General features: G+C 44.9%; 1 protein-coding gene across 1 annotated transcript in view; it reads left to right on the top strand.

Moving 5' to 3' along the window:
• The window catches only part of npc1 (Niemann-Pick disease, type C1), a 31,744-nt gene extending 14,077 nt beyond the window's left edge, over nt 1-17,667 (top strand). Inside the window, exons 8-25 of the mRNA XM_076293507.1 lie at nt 870-1,243; nt 3,558-3,784; nt 4,397-4,497; nt 7,319-7,421; nt 8,137-8,326; nt 8,985-9,167; nt 9,277-9,391; nt 10,377-10,504; nt 10,645-10,779; nt 10,969-11,058; nt 11,412-11,602; nt 11,796-11,911; nt 12,791-12,920; nt 13,493-13,690; nt 14,699-14,930; nt 15,442-15,555; nt 15,713-15,875; nt 16,035-17,667. Coding sequence (XP_076149622.1) covers nt 870-1,243; nt 3,558-3,784; nt 4,397-4,497; nt 7,319-7,421; nt 8,137-8,326; nt 8,985-9,167; nt 9,277-9,391; nt 10,377-10,504; nt 10,645-10,779; nt 10,969-11,058; nt 11,412-11,602; nt 11,796-11,911; nt 12,791-12,920; nt 13,493-13,690; nt 14,699-14,930; nt 15,442-15,555; nt 15,713-15,875; nt 16,035-16,117 — 2,873 coding nt within the window. The 3' untranslated portion in view covers nt 16,118-17,667. The remainder of the gene's footprint in view (nt 1-869; nt 1,244-3,557; nt 3,785-4,396; nt 4,498-7,318; nt 7,422-8,136; nt 8,327-8,984; nt 9,168-9,276; nt 9,392-10,376; nt 10,505-10,644; nt 10,780-10,968; nt 11,059-11,411; nt 11,603-11,795; nt 11,912-12,790; nt 12,921-13,492; nt 13,691-14,698; nt 14,931-15,441; nt 15,556-15,712; nt 15,876-16,034) is intronic.
• The last annotated feature ends 2,795 nt before the right edge of the window (nt 17,668-20,462 follow it).

The raw sequence follows: 20,462 nt of genomic DNA, 5'->3' as shown, positions 1-20,462 counted from the left end.
GGCTTTCCCGCTCCTGCCCATTGTATAGCACATAGACTGTATATATAGTTCTACAGTCTATGGTGTAGCACAGTGGCCGTGTGCTTCTGCTCCTGTCACCAGAGTCAAGGCCTTAAAGTGCAGAATGCTGTGAAAGGCAGGCTCACAAAGTGAAGGTGAAGGTGAAGGGTCAAGTCTCAGAATGCGCTCACAAACATGTGTGTGCTGTCGGTTGACTCATTGGGCAACACCACAGTGGGAGATTTCCTGTCTTGAGTCTGTTCCACGTTTGCTAAGCTCCTTCATGCTGGTCAAGAGCAGATGACCCTGAGAACAGGGTCTAGTGGATTAGGCAGAGGTGGTCAGCAGCAGAGGGATGGCTGAGGAATGACTTTGGTGAATTGAAGCAGTTTACCTGTTTTGTGTCCCTATTTGTGATCACTACCACCCCGTGACCTTGACAAAACAATAGAGGACTGATTCCATGCATAGGTACAGTTGGTCGACTGAGCTCTACATCCGATGGGCATTAAACATTTAGTCAGCAGCACATCAGTGCACTGTGTCTCTCTCAGTGTTGTCAAGCAGACACGGGTTTAGAAGACATATTTGTTAGGTTTGTGTTGTTTTGGAAGAATGTGAGTGAAAGATGTGGTATAAGCTCCCTTTCCTATAGTCCTTGTCCCTTTTGTTACCTATTGTAGCCAACAACAAACTTTGAAACATACAATTTACACAAAGTGAACAGTTTTCATCTTTGATTCAGTGGTGCGACCTTAACCATACAGAAATCAATAACAGCTCTACAGTTCCACTCCTTATTCTTTCTGGTCACTAACAGCTCTGCCTGGTCTCTCCCCTCTCCCCCTGACCTATGGGTCTCTGTGCAGCGTCGGAGGCGTCATGCTGCGAGACGCTGGGCGAGCGCTTCGAGGACGCGCTGCGTCGGGCCTTCACGAGCTGGGGCTCGTACTGTGTCCGGAGGCCGCTGCCGGTGGTTCTGTGCAGCCTGGTGCTGGTGTCGGCCTGCTCGGCCGGCCTGTGCTACATGCGCATCACCACCGACCCCGTGGAGCTGTGGTCGTCGCCCGGCAGCACGGCGCGCCAGGAGAAGGACTACTTCGACACGCACTTCGGGCCCTTCTTCCGCACCGAGCAGGTCATCATCACCACACCGCTGGAGCCCCCTGAACCCTACTCAACGTTCCCAGCCGGAGACGTCGTGCCATTCGGAGCGCCACTGCGCAACGACGTGCTGCACCAGGTGTGTGTGTGTGTGTGTGTGTGTGTGTGTGTGTGTGTGTGTGTGTGTGTGTGTGTGCGTGTGTGCGCGCTCGGAGGGGAAGTCTGAATATCCAGATGTCTGGCTATTGAGAAGTGAAAGTATACTAGGTAATACTAAGTTCAGGGCTGTACGTTAACTTTTTTTGCAAGTAGCACTGGTGCTACAGAGGTTAAAAGTTTTGTAGCACCAGCCACAAGTTCTGTAGCATCGATATAAAACCTCTAAAATCTCTAAAAACAATCAGTTCATCACAGTTCATCAATTGTGGATGGGATTTAGGCCTACTGCAACTGGATTGATAAAAGGTCATGTAGTTGTAAACATCTCACCTGGCTACATTGTGTTTGAGATGAACAAAAGCTATCAGCATGATATGTTATTTGGTTGTTGTGTTTTTGTAAAAACAAAAAAACAATCAATGACAGTTCCATGCAGTTAGACTTTTCAATGGGTATCAGGAAGACAGGTCATGCCATTGATTTTTTGTTCATTTATTTTTGAATAAGTAGAAGATATGCTGAAGATTTTATTCCACTAAGATTTAATTCACGTTTAGTTCATATTTCTAAGTTTTTAAATTAGTGTAATCCTACATTTAACCTTATTGTCATTGCACGAGTGAAATACCGTACATCTAACCAGTGGTACAAATGAGTAGGCTAACTGACATGTCAAATGCATCCCTAGACTGTTCCATACACATAGGCTGCAATAGGTAGCCTACTAAAGATAGCTGAAGGTCTGTGGCTAACGAGTCGTAATTAAAGTGTCGTGAAGGTTTTTTCGGAACCGATCTTGTATAGGTTATTAAGCACTACTAAGCGAGACTTGCGCATGAAGTGGGCTCATATTTGACAGATAGAAGCGAACGTCCCGGTGGACTTTTTTCTTCTAAGTTTTAGATCTGAATGGTGCTGTTTGGATAAGTTGTTCGTTTTAAACTGAACTAAAAATGCAAAGCAACAAGGCGATTGCCACAAACTTCTACCTCTGCTTGACTAATCTAATCACCTCAGCCCGGCCCGGTCGGAAGATACTTTCGCTTTAGACTAAACATAGCTATCACTTGTTTGATTCGCGAGGATAATTTGCAAGGTGTTTTTTGGTTTGGAGTTGGATTGTTTGGATACTATGCCTACAAACAAGTAGACATTGTTTTTAATCGCGTAGACTGCAACTAAGTTGAAATCAAAGTAGCCTCTCACAGAAGTAATCTATACATACGCACTTCAAACAAACAAACAAGCGTTCCACCGGGAGCCTACGCCGGGCGCGTAACAAAGAGCTCCGTTTGCGACGCGCAAAAACAGAAGAAGGGTCCATTTTTTTTTTTACGTAGCCTACGCGCCGCTATCACATCTGGTGTAGCCAGTTGCACTGATCACAGTAGAAGGTAATTGCTGTAGCCTCCCTGTCAGTCTCACACGCATGCATTGTATTGCCATAAGCAAAACTGTATACTGTAGCACCAGTGCTACGTTGGTAAATCATCCATCGCACAAACTATTTTTTTTGTAGCATGTGCAACATATATGTCGCACTGTACAGCCCTGCTAAGTAAACCTCAGTGGTTTCATGTCCTGGTCAGATGCTCCCGCTTGTGCTCTCTCTGAACAGCTGGGTGTAATTGATAAAACCCATACAAAGAGTACAACGTAGACGCAGACATACACAGAAACATCCTACTATGCCTCCCTTATCTCTATCCCTTATCACAGATATACTAGAAAACAGGACACAGACTAACAAGCGTATCAATAAAAGTAACAGACAAGAAAAATATTGCAAAGGAGTATATGAAAATAATATACACAAATATATGTAAATGTACATAAAAATAATGATTCTGATGCATACTCCTGAACTAATGGTGTAATGCAAACTGTGTTGTCTGGACATAGAGGAAAAACAACGCAAGTTGTGTTGTTTTCAACGCATTCATTTTAAGAGTGTGGAGGCTGTGATCACGCTGGCATGAATGAGGAGACGTAAGTGTAAGGCAACACTTGTAGAGTGCCAGAGGCAGGGCACCCACTCTGGTTGCTAGGAGAAGTTTGTTGTCAACAGCCGTCTCTGTTGGAAATGTGTTTTGCATTTGATTAGGCAGTATGGCTGCGACCACACTACACTGAGTCACTGATGTTTGCTAGTACGATCTCCACCTCCAGTCTCAAAGGGAATGACTCATGACTGTGTTCCTATTCTGTCCTTATGTGCTGACTGCTTGTTTTCTAATTCCCTCTCTTCCTCTCTCCCCCCCCCCCCCAACACACACACACATACACACAAACAGGTGCTTGACTTCCAGACAGCCATAGAGAACCTGGAAGCCCCCTATGGCAATGAGACGGTGGCCCTGAAGGACATCTGCCTGTCCCCGCTGGCTCCCTACAACAGCAACTGCACCATCCTGAGCGTGCTCAACTACTACCAGAACAGCCACGACGTGCTGGACCACGAGGACACGGACGGGCTCTGGGTCTACGCAGACTACCACAGCCACTTCCTGTACTGCGTCAGGTGAGCCCAGGACAGGTTTCAGGAGCACTATTCAGGAGCATGGAGGCACAATATCACACTTACTCTGCGTGCACACCGAGAGCGACTAGAACGTTAAAATGTGCACATTTTGAGCATCGAGAGCAGCAAACAGAGCTGCAAGTTGGGAGCTTGGTCAACTTTATGGTAACGAGCTATGATCAGTGGCAACGACCAGCAACCAATTCAAAATTAGGTGTGCACAGTTCTGAACTTCAGTTCCTACGAAACATTTGTTGAAGTTAATTTGTGTAGGGATATGTGATCCCAACGGTTCTTTAAAAAAATATAACATAATGTGACTGGCCGTCTGGAATACCTCCTAGGTTCACTCATCGAAAGCAGGGCTGCCAGAGCCAATTTGAGGCTCAAGTCGTTGTTGGTGTGTTAGCACAGTTAGATCAGCTCTTCTCAGTCCTACCCCTTGAGTCCACATACTGCCCTGTACCCTGTGAGATCTGATATAGTTAGCATAATAACTCATGCACTTGATTAGTTAAGTCTCTGAGAGAGGCAACCTCATGAGCTATTCCTGCATGTGTTTGTGCCTGTGCTGTTTTGCTTTGACTGAGTGCTTCTGTTGTCGGCCCGCAGTGCCCCAGCCTCCTTGAACGACACCAATAAGCCCCATGACCCTTGTCTGGGTACCTATGGGGGGCCTGTGTTCCCCTGGCTGGTCCTGGGGGGCTATGACGGTGAGTAAAACACTGTGTCCCACGTCCTCGTGTGCACTGTTGAGTCATTTCGTGTCACTGTCAAATCAGACAGAATACATGAAAATGGTTGCTGCACCATCTCAAATTTTGCTCAAAATGTTGTCTTATAGAGTGTTTAGGTCCCAAAACGAGCATCTGTAAAATATGTTTGTTCAAATCCAATGTTTTCATATTTTCTTTGCCCTTCTCTCAGGAGCCATATTTGGACATGTTGCATTTTGTGTCCACTCTGGGGCTCCTGTAGCACAGTTGAGATCGCTACTCGTGTGTGTGTGCGTGTGCGTGTGCGTGTACGTGTACGAAACTTGGGGCTGTTAGGCTCTCACAGCACAAAAAAGGAAGCACCATTCATTGTATGTGTCTGACGCGAGGGCCCCTTTTTTCGACGGGTTTGGGATGTACAAGAGGGTTGACACGACTGAGAGGTTCTCTCTATCTGAATCAAATTCCCTAATCTGGGGTTTGGAGCTAACAAGGGTGGCCTGACTCAGAGGCTCTCTCTATCCAAGTCCATATTCCCTAATTTCCCTATTCCCTATACTTACCGGTACATAATGTGGTTCGCTCATAAAAATAATTCAGAACTGCATTTGCAAAAGTTGGTTTGTCAGTATGGTTAAAGAGGGATCAAAAGTTGTCTGCCCTCAGGGGTTAAGAGGAAGTTACACAGGGAGTTTGTGAGAACTGAGCCACATATAAAGTTTTTCTCAAATACAGATCTTATTATTAGGGCTGTCAAAATAACTGATTAATTTTGATTAATTAATTTCAGAAAAAATAACTGATTAAAAAAATTAGTGCAGATTAATCGATTCCGTATGACCTTTGACCTCGAGCCGTTCTAGTCAGCAAAAATTAGCCTGTAAAATGAGGGAGAGAGAAGAAAATGTGCTGCCTGAATCATTGATTGGAACATTTACTTTTAAAAAACGGCCTGATGGCGTTGATAAAAAAATAAAGTGTTGAAAATAAAGTCCTCTGCAATGTCTGCAGCAAGGAAGTTGCATATCACTGGAGTTCATCAACTCTATAGTCGCACATCAATGCAAAGAAATAAGTGTTGACATTGAGGGGAGTGTTAATTTATTTTCATTGTGTCCCCTAGGTTATATCTGTGGCCTGAAATGCCTTGTATGTGAAAAAAATCTTCTTCCTGAAGCACTTTTGAATTTATTTCCTCAGCATATTAGGTCATATCATAGATTATTATGGCAATTATTTGAACAATGAAAATAATAATAAAAGAGTCTTTGAACTGTAATGTCACTAATGCTGATTATTCAATGATTCATTTGAATTTAAATATTTAAAATACTTTCACAGCAAAAATTATATATGCCATTAATTTAGATTAATTAATCACAGAGTATGTAATTAAGTAGATTATTTTTTTTAATCGATTGACAGCCCTATATATATATATAGCATATATAACATATAACAGATCTTATAATATCTATAACAATTTAGGGTCAGTCTCTGAATACACTATCAACAGATTTCCATATCCTCGCTTGTATGAAGTGCATTTGGACCTTAAAAGGGCCCTGAAACTTGTGTCACCGACATAACATTTGCTAACAGAGTCTGGTTGCATTTTTTTGTCTGCTGTGGTGCATCGGACTTTCCTTCCTAAATACACAGCTGAGATCACTACTCCTGTATGTATCAGTGCATTGTGCAGAGTAAAATGTGATGAATAGAGTATTATACTCTTGAATTTCCCCTGGGGATCAATAAAGTATCTATCTATCTATCTTATATTCTGCAAATATAATACTTTATTAATGTTGTGCCAATGTTTGAGGTATCCATAAAATATGAACATGGAGAAATTATGGATTTCTAGATGTGGTTGCATTTCATGGCCATTTTCATAGAACAAAATGTGTATGTGGGATAGGTAGCAGGAATGTGAATATATAGGGGCGTAGTTAAATATTGTGTCATTTAGTGTTCAAAGTCTCAATGTTGTACTATGTTTCCTTCATAGATAAATACACTTCCTTCATAAATAACTACACGGTTATACTTCTGCGTAAATGTTCTTGCTCCTGCGGAACTCTGTCATGTTCCTGAGAAACTCTATCTTAATATCTGGTACAACATTGATCGTGTGTACACTAAATTGAGCTACTTCCACATAGATTTTCCAGTTCCTACAAGCTACCCCTCATACTATTTCATATCCAAAAAGTGCAACCATCCCTTGCTTTATCCTTAATATCTTTGTGACCTTTATATGTGGAAAACCCTAATATTTGCACAACAGTAATAAATCTTGGATTTAAACAAGTAATAATGATTGACATGATTGGTATTACAAACTCGTTTTTTGTATGCATTTGGTATCACTCTCTTTGCACTTTTCTCCTGATCCAGGGCCTTGTAAAAAAATCAGTGACCATGCCATACAAACTTTTAATGGTTCAGTCATATTGAAAACATGCTTGAGATTTCAAGATATGGATGCTCAAACATTGCTTCCCAGACTATGTGTTTTTTAGTCTTTCAAACTGACGTAATATCAAGGGCTGGAAAAACGATTTGATTTGATTTGACACAGAATGACCAGTCTGCACTGCAGTACATCTATGTACCTATTTTTGCTTTGCAAACATGACATTGGGAGCTGTCGGGGCTGTTAAACATCAATCTTGCTCCAGATTTGAAGATCAGTTGTCATTCTCCAGGTGCAAATGAGTACACAATCCTCCAGTGCTGTTTGCCATGTAAACCCTATGCATTGTGTTGCCCGCGCTCCTTTTAACCAGCATTGCCTTTGCCTTTCCAACCGCAGCCAACAACTACCACAACGCCACAGCCCTGGTCATTACATTCCCTGTGAACAACTACCACAACGATTCTGTGAAGCTGAAGAAAGCCTGGGCCTGGGAGAAAGAGTGAGTACATTCAACGGCCGAGACCCTGCACGGCAGAGAACCACTGAAGCTCCAGAAAGTGTCTCACTGCATAGTACAAGCAAGCAGAGGCTCATATTGATTGTGGTGTATGATAGCTTTTGGCAATGGGTTATAGCAAGTCAGTTCAACAATTTTATGTCGTGCATAAAATATGCATTTTACATTGCTGAATGGTCATGTGATTCATGTGACTTAGGTGTCTAGGTGTCCCGTACAGACAATAACGCACTGTGTGTTACGAAGAATCACATTTAAAAAGAAACAATATTTTAAAATGAAAACAGACTACTGTAGACCTAGTGTCTCAAAATGATTAACTTCATTGGCACCCAGGACATGTCCTCTGTCTGCTTTTTGGGTAGATTTACTTACTGCATACACTAAAACTTGTTAACACAGTTTTTATAGAAGCTATAATAATGGTGGAAAAGCACCGAACGTTCAGGCGAAGCTTTTTTAAAAAACGTTACAACACTGGCCAATTAATTTTCCCTCAGTGATCACTCTTCTCCCTCACAATGTATGGAATGAAACACTCTGTGCCTGTGTGTGCTGGCTACATGTTGTCCTCCATTATGATAGATAGATAGATACAGTAGTTAGTTAGTGAGTTAGTTGGTTGGTCCCAAAGTATCTATCTATCTATCATAATCCGAGCCCTCTCTCCTCCTCATCCTCCCTTCTGTGCTGCCAGGTTCATCCGCTTCGTTCAGAGCTACTCCAACCCCAACCTGACCATCGCCTACAACTCGGAGAGCAGCATTGAGCGTGAGATTGAGCGCGAGAGCAACAGCGACATCAGCACCATCGTGCTCAGCTACGCCATCATGTTCATCTACATCTCGCTGGCCCTGGGCCACATTAACAGCTGCCGACGCCTGCTGGTGAGTCCAGTCACACGGCTCAGGATGCTGCCTCACACAGATACACCTCTCACACACCTCACCTCTACTTTGTCTGAGTGAGCTTTTCTTTCTTTCTTTCTTTCTTTCTTTCTCTCTCTCTCTGCCTGTTCTTGTTCCCTTGCTCTCTTTTTCACAGCTCAGCACTCTCCCTCACACAGATAACATTCCCCTGTTATTATCTGAGTTGAGCTTGTCTTTCTTTCTTTCTTTTGCTTCCTCTTTTGCTTCCTTTTGTTTGCCCTCCGCCCCCTCACTTCATTTCACTTTCTTTTTCTGCACCTGTGACACTCAGCACACCAAACTCACCAAACCACAAGACGGTGTGGTGGCTCCTGGGGTTGGTCCTTGCCACAGGCTGGTTTCAGATGGTTTCCTACCTGCCCACTGAGAGTGATTGCAGTGCTGCAATGCTAATGATCCGGCAGGGTGTAAAACTGCAGTCGTGACTGAGAATCTGCTGTTGCAGCTCAGCCCTGTCAATCCCCCAGAGCTGCTCTATCTCAATCAGCGCTGTTCTGACGTGTGTGTGTGTGTGTGTGTGTGTGTGTGTGTGTGTGTGTGTGTGTGTGTGTGTGTGTGTGTGTGTGTGTGTGTGTGTGTGTGTGTGTGTGTGTGTGTGTGTGTGTGTGTGTGTCAGGTGGATTCCAAGATCTCGCTGGGCATTGCAGGCATCCTGATCGTGCTGAGCTCGGTGGCCTGCTCACTGGGCATCTTCAGCTACGCCGGCGTGCCACTCACCCTCATCGTCATCGAGGTCATCCCTTTCCTTGTGCTCGCCGTCGGAGTGGACAACATCTTCATCCTCGTGCAGACCTACCAGGTACCTACCCTCCTCGAGTGAAATACTAATAAACATATCATACCTGTCTGTGCAACACCATGGTGTCAGAAGATGCTGTTGAGACCTGTCTATCCTGCTGTGTTACCAGAGGGACGAGCGCATGCCACAGGAGGAGCTGCACCAGCAGATTGGCCGCATCCTGGGAGACGTGGCCCCCAGCATGCTCCTCTCCTCCTTCTCCGAGACCGTGGCCTTCTTCCTGGGTACGCAGAGCAGCCCAGCCCTCTATTTACCCAACTTGAGTCATTTCCTGGATCCCACTCCATCTCTCTCTCTCTCCCACTCGCTTCCTGTCACTCTTTCTTCACTGTCCTGTCTGATTAAGAGCATAAAAGCCCAAAGCAATTCTCTTTAAAAATAGACATTAAGACCCAAATGCACAAGCACAACATGCATGCTATCGTTAGTCCTCAGGCTGATGAAGTTTACAGCCGTCAATATGAGTGCTGATAGACAGCAGGTTTAGTGTCTGAACTTTGAACTCTATGTCTTCACCCATGCTGTTGACATGAAAGCACCTGCTGTTTCTGCAACTCAAGCTTTTTTCCCCACTGACCCACTTGTTGATTTTAACTGTAGGTGTAAAACTCCTGATCTTTCGACCAGGCAGTAACAACCCTTAGTGTTTGTCACCCCAGCAGCCAGCCCTGACTGTGTGTGTGTGTGTGTGTGTGTGTGTGTGTGTGTGTGTGTCTGTGTGTGTGTGTGTCTGTGTGTCTGTGTGTCTGTGTGTCTGTGTGTCTGTGTCTCCTGAGGACAGATGACGGAGCTGTTTGCTTGCATTCCAGTCTTCAGTCCACTGTGCTGTGTTTGCCCTGTCTGCTTGACCTTTTTTTTTTTGTTTTGTGTCCTCCCCCACTGCTTTGTGGATTTGAGATCTCTTTAAAAGGGTTGGCTGCACCACTGCCCCATGCTCCACTCCACAATTCCCATATTTCTGAAGCGGAGTATTTATTTGGAGCACTATCAACTGTCACATTAAAAAGATGGTTTACATGAGTCATTTCTAATGTAAAGCATGACGTGGCTTTTCACAAATCTTTCCTATTGCACTTTCAAGTTTGCTCTGGTGTGGCTCCCGTGGCGACAGTTTGAATGGTTCAACCCCCGTCAGTGGTGATTTAACCCTTGCATTCCTGGCCTGGCGGCTGGCCTGTGTGATCTAACCACCGTGTGCTGTCTCCACAGGGGCCCTGTCCAGCATGCCAGCTGTGCGCACATTCTCGCTGTTCGCCGGCCTGGCCATCCTCATCGACTTCCTGCTGCAGATCAGCTGCTTCGTCAGTCTGCTGGGCCTGGATGTCAAGAGGCAGGAGGTGAGGGGTCAAGGGTCAGGAGGCAGAGGTTGTGACTCTGTGTCGCCTGCTGGGTTCAAATCATGCCCTCTGGGCTTTTGATGTGTTTGGTGTGTATCGATGGTTGACCGTGGTTCTGTGTCTTTGTGTGTGTTTGCCAGAGTAACCGACTGGACATCCTGTGCTGCGTCACACTGCCAGAGGGTCAGGAGGAGCGGACCGACGGCTTCCTCTTCCGCTTCTTCAAGAAGGTCTATGCCCCCTTCGTCCTCAAGGAGTGGGTGCGGCCCCTGGTGGTGAGTCAAACGCGGACATACACACATATACACACACACACACACACACACACACACACACACACACACACACACATACAAACACATACACAGCTAAGTTTTCCCTGCATCCTCCCTCTGACTGCCAAGAGTATAAGACTATTCATTTTAAGAGTGCCGTCTGTTTGTCTGTCTGTCTGTCTCCATCAGGTGGCTTTGTTTGTGGGCATCTTCTCCTTCAGCATAGCAGCTATTAATAAAGTGGAAATCGGATTGGACCAGACCCTGTCCATGCCTGACGTGAGTCTCTGTGTGCATTGGGCTACACTGCATGAGAATTGAGAAAGAAAATAAACACAGTCATGGTGTTTCTTGTATTGTTATTAGGATCTTTTAAAAGGGAAGTTGATTGTTTGATTTTGTAATGTGGTGAATTGTACAGAAATCAACCTGTGTGTGTGTGTGTGTGTGTGTGTGTGTGTGTGTGTGTGTGTGTGTGTGTGTGTGTGTGTGTGTGTGTGTGTGTGTGTGTGTGTGTGTGTGTGTGTGTGTGTGTGTGTGTGTGTGTGTGTGTGTGTGTGTGTGTGTGTGTGTGTGTGTGTGTGTGTGTGTGTGTGTGTGTGTGTGTGTGTGTGTGTGTGTGTGTGTCCCAGGACTCCTACGTGTTGAACTACTTTGGGAACCTGACAGAGTACCTGCACACCGGGCCGCCCGTGTACTTTGTGGTGGAGGAGGGCCACGACTACCGCAGCACCGAGGGTCAGAACAGCGTGTGTGGTGGCGTGGGCTGCAACAACGACTCCCTGGTCCAGCAGGTGTACACCGCCTCCCTCATCAGCAACTAGTGAGTGACCACAGCCCCCACAGGGTTGAGACCGGTGGAGACCTCTGATCTCCGACACAAAATTAAATCATTTAGTAATTTCCTGTTTCACCTGCTCTCTCTCTCTTTAAATGGGTATAAAATGTATATGCTATAATGTTATTTTGTAAGAACCGGTCAGATGAGCACTGTTTATCCCCTCTCCCCTCCCCAGCACAAAGATCGGCTTCACACCCTCCTCCTGGCTGGACGACTACTTTGACTGGGTGAAGCCGCAGTCCAGCTGCTGCAGGTACTACAACTCCACGGGGGCCTTCTGCAACGCGTCAGGTAAAGCATTAGCCACTGTATCAACAGCCAACCCCTCTCACACACCCCCACCCCACCCTCATCAGAGCGCTCTGCTCTACAAAGCTCTTTGTTTCCTTTGGTTGTTCTTCCATGTCTTTACCCTACATCATGAGGCAGTGTAGTGCATGTGTAAAAGTATATAGAGAAACTGCACCCTGTATTTCTGATGTGCCTAATCTCCAGTGTAACATTTTATAGAGAGATTTAATTGAACCTAAAACTACCTTTTAGACCACTGTATTATGATGGTGATCTGCCTCTAAACACATGTTGATTATGCTGTTATTCTTATGGGCTTTGCAAGCCACATGAAACATTCTGCTATTTCTGTAGCTTTCTCTTTTGTATTTGTTGACCTTTTGCTGTCTCAGATTGGTGAAATCTTGAGAATTAAAAAGTGTTTCACTGTGTTTAAAATATGCCAGGGTATTTTTAAAAATAGTTTACACACACACACACACACACGCGCACTGTGGTCAGGGCCATTTTCAGTGTAATCCTGGTTCAGCTTTAGTGGCTTTGTCAAAAGGCCTTGTGCATTTAGTTAGGGGAAGTGTCGATTGTTGTGAGTAATCCCTTATTTTGGCTCTGTGTTGCCTGGCAAACTGGGTCAGTGTCCAGAGATTAGAGTGGGCCACGGAGGCAGCATGTGACTGCTCAGATGCCTGATGACCTTTAACCCCAAACCACTAGGGTCTGCAGGAATAACTCTCTGGTGCTATTTTAAGATCTAGTAAAGTGTCTGAGGGGAAGTGAGAAATAAGAATCATGTGTGTGAGGCGGTGGTGTTTTAAATCTTGTGTGTGTGTGTGTGTGTGTGTGTGTGTGTGTGTGTGTGCGTGTGCGTGTGTGTTTCAGTGGTGGAGCCGCAATGTGTGTCCTGCAGGCCGATGACGCCAAGTGGCAAACAGAGACCCACCGGTGAGGACTTCATGAAGTTCCTGCCCATGTTCCTGTCCGACAATCCCAACGTCAACTGTGGGAAAGGGTACTTATTTACCACACGTGCACAGACAACTCTATTCCACATGGCACACACTGTAACATTGCTCTTTTTTACCAGATAGTCCAGCTACATGTCTCCTTATGCCAGTGGTTCTTAAACTTTTTTATCTGGCGACCCCCCCCCCCCCACACACACACACACACACACACACACACAAAAAAGGGCCTCGCGACCCCCTTCTCTCTAACCTGTGGAATTTGGTTTTGAAATGTTGTGAGATGGACATTGGAAGCAGAGGCAAATGTCTCCTCTCACAGGTAGGCTATGTCAACATCAAAGGAATTATGTCAATGGCAGCCTTTGACTAAAAACCTTTACAAAAATCATTGCAAATCATTTCACGACCCCTCCAATATTTTTGGCGACCCCCCTGGGGGTCCCGACCTTCAGTTTGAGAACCACTGCCTTAGGCACTTTGTTTTCGAGAGTCCTTTACATCACATTACACTTGCATAAGAGAGTCAAATTCTTGGGTTTTGGTTCCTCAACATTGTTTTATATTCAGCCTATCAGCAGAGCTGAAAGTCAAGTGCTAAGATGCGCGTGTCTTGCAGTGGTCATGCGGCCTACGGCACAGCGGTGGACCTGTTAGGACATGAGACGGTGGGCGCCACCTACTTCATGACGTACCACACCATCCTGACCAGCTCGCCAGACTTCATCAGCGCCATGAAGATGGCCCGCGCCCTGGCCGACAACATCACCCGCACTATGGGCCTGGAGGGCAAGGGCTACCGAGTGTTCCCCTACAGGTAAACAACATGGGGGGACGTTCACAGTCCAGTTCACTTCCACTGACTGAATAAACTGGAATAGAGACCCCAGCACTGCTGCTGTTGTCTCTGTATATTTGCACCAAAGTCATGAAACTTTAAAATAATGTGAGATTTCTATGTCTGTGAAGGTGGCAGAGGGGTATTTACGGTCTGAACCTTACATTTCCCACATCTCTCCTTGAGACCACTGACCTGAGTGAATACTGACCACAGTCTCGGACTCCTGATCTTTTGTGCCTTGTTCTCCTTTGTTTGCATGATGTCATGTGAATAGTGTGTCGCCCCCTATCGGCATGGAAATAAAACATAAAAATGCATTCCGTCGTCCTGGCACTAATGTGGCTGTGGAAACGGTCTGTCTTCTTTGTGTTCTGATGTGGACTGGTCACATGCTGCACATGTGAGCTGCTTTTGGCAGCCGGTTGTGACCCTTGTTCTAGTGCCCTGTGCTTCAGTACAGGTTTTTGGGGGGTGTTTTTTTTGTGTGTTTTGTTTGCCTTTCTGAGAGATTGTGCTCATCCCTGTTCAGTGGGGCAGTGTGGCCAGTCCGTGACCTCAGCAAAGATGGCTGGAATAGGAATGGGATTGATTTCCTGTGTGCGAGTGTTCAATGTCTGTCTTTTTTGCCTGTGGGCTTGTGATGGTGAGATAACGATGAAAGCATGTCTATGTATGCGTACCGTTTGTTTTTGGGCTTTATGGCATATATTTACATTGCTACATTTTATGTCTTGAAAATTACATGAATGTTTAAATAAATGTGCAAAAAATATGTTAAAAAGAAAGGAACTCTACATAGCCATTACATTAATATCAAAAGTCTAGCGATGGTTTTAGTTTTACATACATGTCTTTAGCTATGGATAAATAATTGACGGGTCATCTGGACATCCCACTGGCTTCTTTGGAATCTTTTTATCCTGCTTGTTATGCTGCACATCAGCCTCCCCCGTCAACACCTCATTTCCTGTTTCCTCTTCACAGCGTGTTCTACGTGTTCTACGAGCAGTACCTCACCATCGTCTATGACACAGCCCTCAATCTGTGCGTGTCGCTGGTGGCCATCTTTGTGGTGTCCACTGTGTTGCTGGGCTTCGAGCTATGGTTGGCCTTCCTGGTGTCCCTCACCATCGGCATGATCCTGGTCAACATGTTCGGGGTCATGTGGCTGTGGGGCATCAGCCTGAACGCCGTCTCCCTGGTCAACCTGGTCATGGTGAGTTGCAGCCAACTTCTGCTGCTGCTGCTGCTGCTGCTGCTTCAGTAGACTGCTGCCACTGCTGTAGAAACTGCTGTTGGTTTCCTCTTCAGAGCTTATAAGGAAGTAGGTGTCCTTATTTTAAGGATTTTATCTATAGGAGGGAGTTATGTTGCTGTCATGTGCCCAGTCGGTCATGTGTCCCACGGTCAGTGAGGACTACAGACGTTTCCAGTAGAGCAGCTGTTGTGAATGGCCATGCAGTTCATCACACTGTAAATTACTTATTGTGAGGGGTTAAAATGGGAAAATGTCTCACAGAGCATTTTTGTCATTCTTTTGTGTGTGTGTCCAGAGCTGTGCTATTTCGGTGGAGTTCTATACAGTAGTATTTAAGCGTGTGTGAGCTGTGGCATCTCAGTGGAGTTCTTTGGTATTAAAGCGTGCGTGTGTGTGTGTGTGTCTCCAGAGCTGTGGCATCTCAGTGGAGTTCTTTGGTATTAAAGCGTGCATGTGTGTGTGTTTCCAGAGCTGTGGCATCTCGGTGGAGTTCTGCAGCCATATTGTGCGGGCGTTCTCCATCAGCACAAAGAGTACGAGAGTGGAGCGGGCAGAAGAGGCCCTGGCACATATGGGCAGCTCGGTAAGCATGCCGACCTCCCCCCCCACCCGCTCCACTAACATGGCCATATTAAAACAGATTTGACCTAAACTGATTAAACCTATTGAACCATGTGGATTATGGAGATAAAGCACGGGGTGTTCATCATCACTGAACATGTCCACGTTCCGGTCCACAGGTGTTCAGTGGCATCACGCTGACCAAGTTTGGGGGCATACTGATCCTGGCCCTGTCCAAGTCTCAGATCTTCCAGGTGTTCTACTTCCGCATGTACCTGGCCATCGTGCTGCTGGGTGCCACCCATGGCCTCCTCTTCCTACCTGTGCTGCTCAGCTACGCAGGTGAGAGACGCCTCAGACACCTGTCCTCCCAACCATTAGCCACCCCCATTACAATGATTGAGTGAATAAGTGTGCAGTATTGTCAAACCAGTGTAATCATCTCTCTCTCCCTCTCTCTCTTACTTTCTCTCTCTCTCCTCTCTCTCTCTGCTCCTCCAGGCCCATCTGCCAATAAAGCCAAGGTCATGGCTGCTCAAAAACGAGTCATGGGCACAGAACGAGAGCGACTACTTAACTTCTAACAGCCTTTGTCAAGACACTAACATGACTACAGACTGAAAAAGCAGCATTGATCACGGAGTACCGGAGTACACACACACTCACACTCTTATTTACGATCAACAGGCTCTCTGTCTAAAGTTGGGCATTTTTGGTGTGCGACGCTTTTTCTCTCCCACCTCCCTTCTGGATCCTAACAAAGGGGACTAACTGAAAACAGAGGGAGGCTCCCTGTCTGAACTGAAGACGAAAAGTTCAGCGGCTTCCTGTAGAGGATGAAATATCAACTAACCAAGATTCCACCTAATAATGTTGAAGAACGGGAAATGTTTATGTGACAAACTTATAATCCCTAAATGTATATGTTTTCTATTTATCTGAGATTTTCTTTTTCTTTGTTTGAGACAAGCAATGCAGACGAAACATGTAAAAATCAAGAATTCATCACAATCAAAATGGGAGCTATTAAAGTGAGTACCTTTTTATAATGCAGGTCGACACTTTATTGTCCTATTGGTCAAGAAGCTAAGTCGGGTACAGCCCATTAAAACCATTATGTCAAATATTTTTCTGAACCATTTCAGACTGGCTAAGGTGAAGTGTGTATTTAATTGTTTTTGTCCTTCATTTTAAGTTCTGACTTAAATGCATTGATGTGTGTTCATTGGCAACATTTAGATCAATCAACATACTCAGTGGGCTTGACTTTGTTTGTTTGTTTATTTAAACTGTGGTTACATTCCAGGAAACCAACCTTTTTAATTTCTTGAAATCTCAGTTGAGAGAAATGAAAGTAACTGTGGAGAGACATGACCGAGGCGATGAGTTTGACCCACTCAAGTTTGTCTTCACTTTGTATCCGTATATCTGTTCACTCACTCAGTGGGGCAGGAACTGATGCAGGAACTAATGTTTCAGAGGATATGTGCAGGTAGTAATGTTTCAGAGGATCTAGCAACCACTATGACTGGAGTGTAGGGGATGATGAAGGGTAGGGAAAATAAATAACACATTCTTGCCACTGGATGATGTCTTACTGGAGCCAACTTGCCCCCCCTCCCCATTAGTGATGAGAATAAGCGATAAATAATTTTTTTTTTTTTTTTTTTTTTTTTAAGCTGCAGTGTCCAGTGGTCTTGATCGGTTCACTAGTTACTGACTACACCAGTTAGGCTACAATGAAATTGTCCAAAGGCACAATGCCTTCAGGCGAATGGGAGTAGGATGATTTGCGTCAGTTACGCTGAGTTTAAAAGGTCTTGCTTAAAACCAGTGCAGCACCTCTCCAGACATGGCTTTCTGCTGTTGCTTACCTTAAAGCACAGCACAGCTCTGATTTCGAAATCTGTAAAGAAAATGTTGAACATACACAGGAACAGACAATGCTGAGCATTGAGATATTACCAAGTATAAGATGTGCACAACCAGGTGTTTTAATGCTTCTCTTTTTAAAATAATAAATTGAATGTTGCAGCAGAACATCCTTTATTTTCAGATGGATATTATTTGGATGGATGTTATTTTAGATTTGTATGCCTTTTTTTTGGTTTTGGAAATAAAACTTTTACTAATTTGTCATTTTGCCTTTTTTGACCGTATGGAGGGGAGAGGGCAAAAGGCAGAGGTATTCATTTGAGGTAGCATGATTACTATTATGGTTCAAACTAGCCTACTCTTCACAAGACCTTATCTTGTTTGCGAGTTAATATACAATCCGTTGACCTGTCTTGTGCATCTTAAGAAAAAAAGATAATATTCTACCTGCTAGCAAAGTGAACCTGGATATGTTGAGTACTCAAAAAAGTTTTATGTTAGAAAGGTAGGCCTATACCATGCGTCCCCAGCATTTAGAAATTGGCGGATGCTAACTTGCATAATTATGTCGGCAACTTGCATAATCAGCACAATTAGCAAATATAGCAATATTTCAGCTAGGCCAAATTGGATTTTTTTTTTTAGGGTTATTAAGGAGCTTTATTATTGGCTGGCAAATAGCCTGTACCATAATGACTACTGGCACATGAACCAACATGTGATTTAAAAAAAACTGTCAGTTCTGACTTAATCATCACGCTTTTCCACAATGGTAAACGTTGTCACCAGATTATAGGCCTACTGCTATATTATAGAGATTTCACAATTAAATAGTTCGTTAAATCATCCGCTATTATCATTCAATGATCTCAAACGACCTTGATGTCTAGGGCTGCATAGGAATTGGGTGTGTAGTGCTCGTTTAGGCCACCGTGTGGCACCAGCTACAACCGCAGTAAGGTGAGCGTCAGGGTTTGTTGTCATGGCCCTACTTCAAAATTGACCTACTTCTTCTGTGTGAAGATACAAAAACCCATATTGGAAAGTCGTGTTATGATGATGAGCCTGCAATTTCATCGCGCGCCCGGGAGAGAGGTAGGCCTAAACATGGTATTGTGGCTAAGCGTATGCAGCTTTGCATTGTATTGTATTGTGTCGAAAATTAAGAGAACAGACATGTAGAACCATTTTTAATGATAGCTATCCTAACATAAAACACAAAAGGGGTGAACAGAACTTATTTAGAAATCGCAGGAGGGAGGGCAAACAGTCCCATATGCACTCTTTTTGTGTCTAGCCTGACTTGGCTGGCTTTTAAGAATTGTTGTCAGACAAGCTGCCATCTCATCCTTTATTTATGTGTTTCTACCCCCTCACAGCTTGTGGCGGTAGCAGCAGCGGTGGTGGGGGATAAAATATTAATTTGCCAGGGTCCTGGCTGGGCAGTGGGAAGAGTAGATAGGGCTCCCTACGATTATGTAAGCAATTTGGCCTGTCATCAGTCCCAAACTAACCCAAAATGGACCTAACACATTCCTGACCGCTGGAGCAGAAAACTGCGACCTTTAGTGTGCACTGTAGTTGGTTTTTTTTTTTTTTTTTTATCAAAGAAAGGGAGCATCATAACTTGCCAGACCCTGAGGTCTTGTTAGTTTTTTTTCACACTAGGGCCATACATCTATATACAACTGTACAACCACATCCAATTACGCCACACATACCAAAACATGGCACATATTAAGTCAAAACGGAGGCTGTGGCTAAGTGAAATGGCTTCTATGTTCCACCACTCTGACTGGTGAATGACCTTGAGAAAACAGTTAGAAGGCCAAGACCATTAATAATCTCAAGGCTTCAGGATCAAATGTACCCTTATTACATGGTACTTTTACATCCTTCTAGGGCCATACCAATTATTTTATAGAATATACATAGCAAATACTGTGATAATGTACTACTATACTACTATATCTTGTAGGTACTCCAATGCATAATTCATTAAAGCGCAGATTGATTCCAGGAATCAGCACTTTGTCAGTGCAGTGCATGCACATGTGTGTTTAGAGTCCCTTCTAAAGCAGTCCCCTATCTGTGTCCCTCTTATGTAAGGCCGATTGATTCTCTTAGACTCTCGTGAAATAATAATGAGGCATTTTGTGTCTTGTTGTGCGTCACTGGTTCTCTGTTACCGGCCCTATTTGACAGGAAAATGGCCCATAAGAGCAGCAGTCGGGATTAGATGGTGGTTTCGGCGAGCTGGCTGGAGGATCCCATTCACACTGGGCCATCACTGCACTGCAATTCACCTCCGAGACAAGCTTAGTAACAACCAACAAGAGGGCCCACTCATTCACTGGCAACCGTGGCCGGCCGCACAAAACATTCAATTAGGTCCTTTCAGAGCTACACACAGACCACTTCCTTGTTTACAAACGGCTAGTGATGGCAAGCTGGCTTGCTTGGCCAAAGGGGAGAAGAGAAAGAAGAAAGACAGAGGGAGAGAGAAAGAGAGAACCCTCTGAGTCACAGAATTGGGGCCATAAATTGCCGCCTCAGCCAAATCGGGGCGTTTTGAAAAGGAAGCACGCCGAGCGAGTACGGCTTGCCCCGACGGTGTACACATACCTTTCCACAATGAGGGTCACCGCTGTGTGCCCAGGGCCCAGGAAAGACTGTCAATAGCTCGCTTTCATGCGCCACCGAGGGGGGAATTAGCTGGTCAATGGAGGTGGCTAAGCCACGTATGCAGCGTGTCCTAGGTCAGGCCCTTGTGTTTGTTTTGGTCGCTGCACGAGACCAGCGTGACTGCAGAGCTTGTTTACCCTGGAACCGTGTCAGGCCCTCGGGGCACACGCACACACACCCCCTGCACTTTTATTTCTAAGTTAACAGCAACACACACTGTTTTGAAAGAGATCCTGGGTCTGCGTTGTCTGGGCTGCAGAACCTTCTGGTGTGGATAATGGTGATAAAGAGATTGAGATGGAGTTTGTTACAGTGGGTTTCAGGCCAGCATGGCAGCCAGAGCAGAAGACACAAGCCTAAATATCGAGT

The sequence above is a fragment of the Alosa pseudoharengus genome, unplaced genomic scaffold, assembly GCF_046254945.1.
Source record: "Alosa pseudoharengus isolate Yale_2024_CS ecotype anadromous, Long Island Sound unplaced genomic scaffold, YU_APseudo_1.1 YU_APseudo_1.1_scf_2, whole genome shotgun sequence".
In the NCBI taxonomy this organism is placed as follows: domain Eukaryota; kingdom Metazoa; phylum Chordata; class Actinopteri; order Clupeiformes; family Clupeidae; genus Alosa; species Alosa pseudoharengus.
Note: the sequence above shows the minus strand (reverse complement) of the source record. Positions and strands in the feature narration are given on the sequence as shown.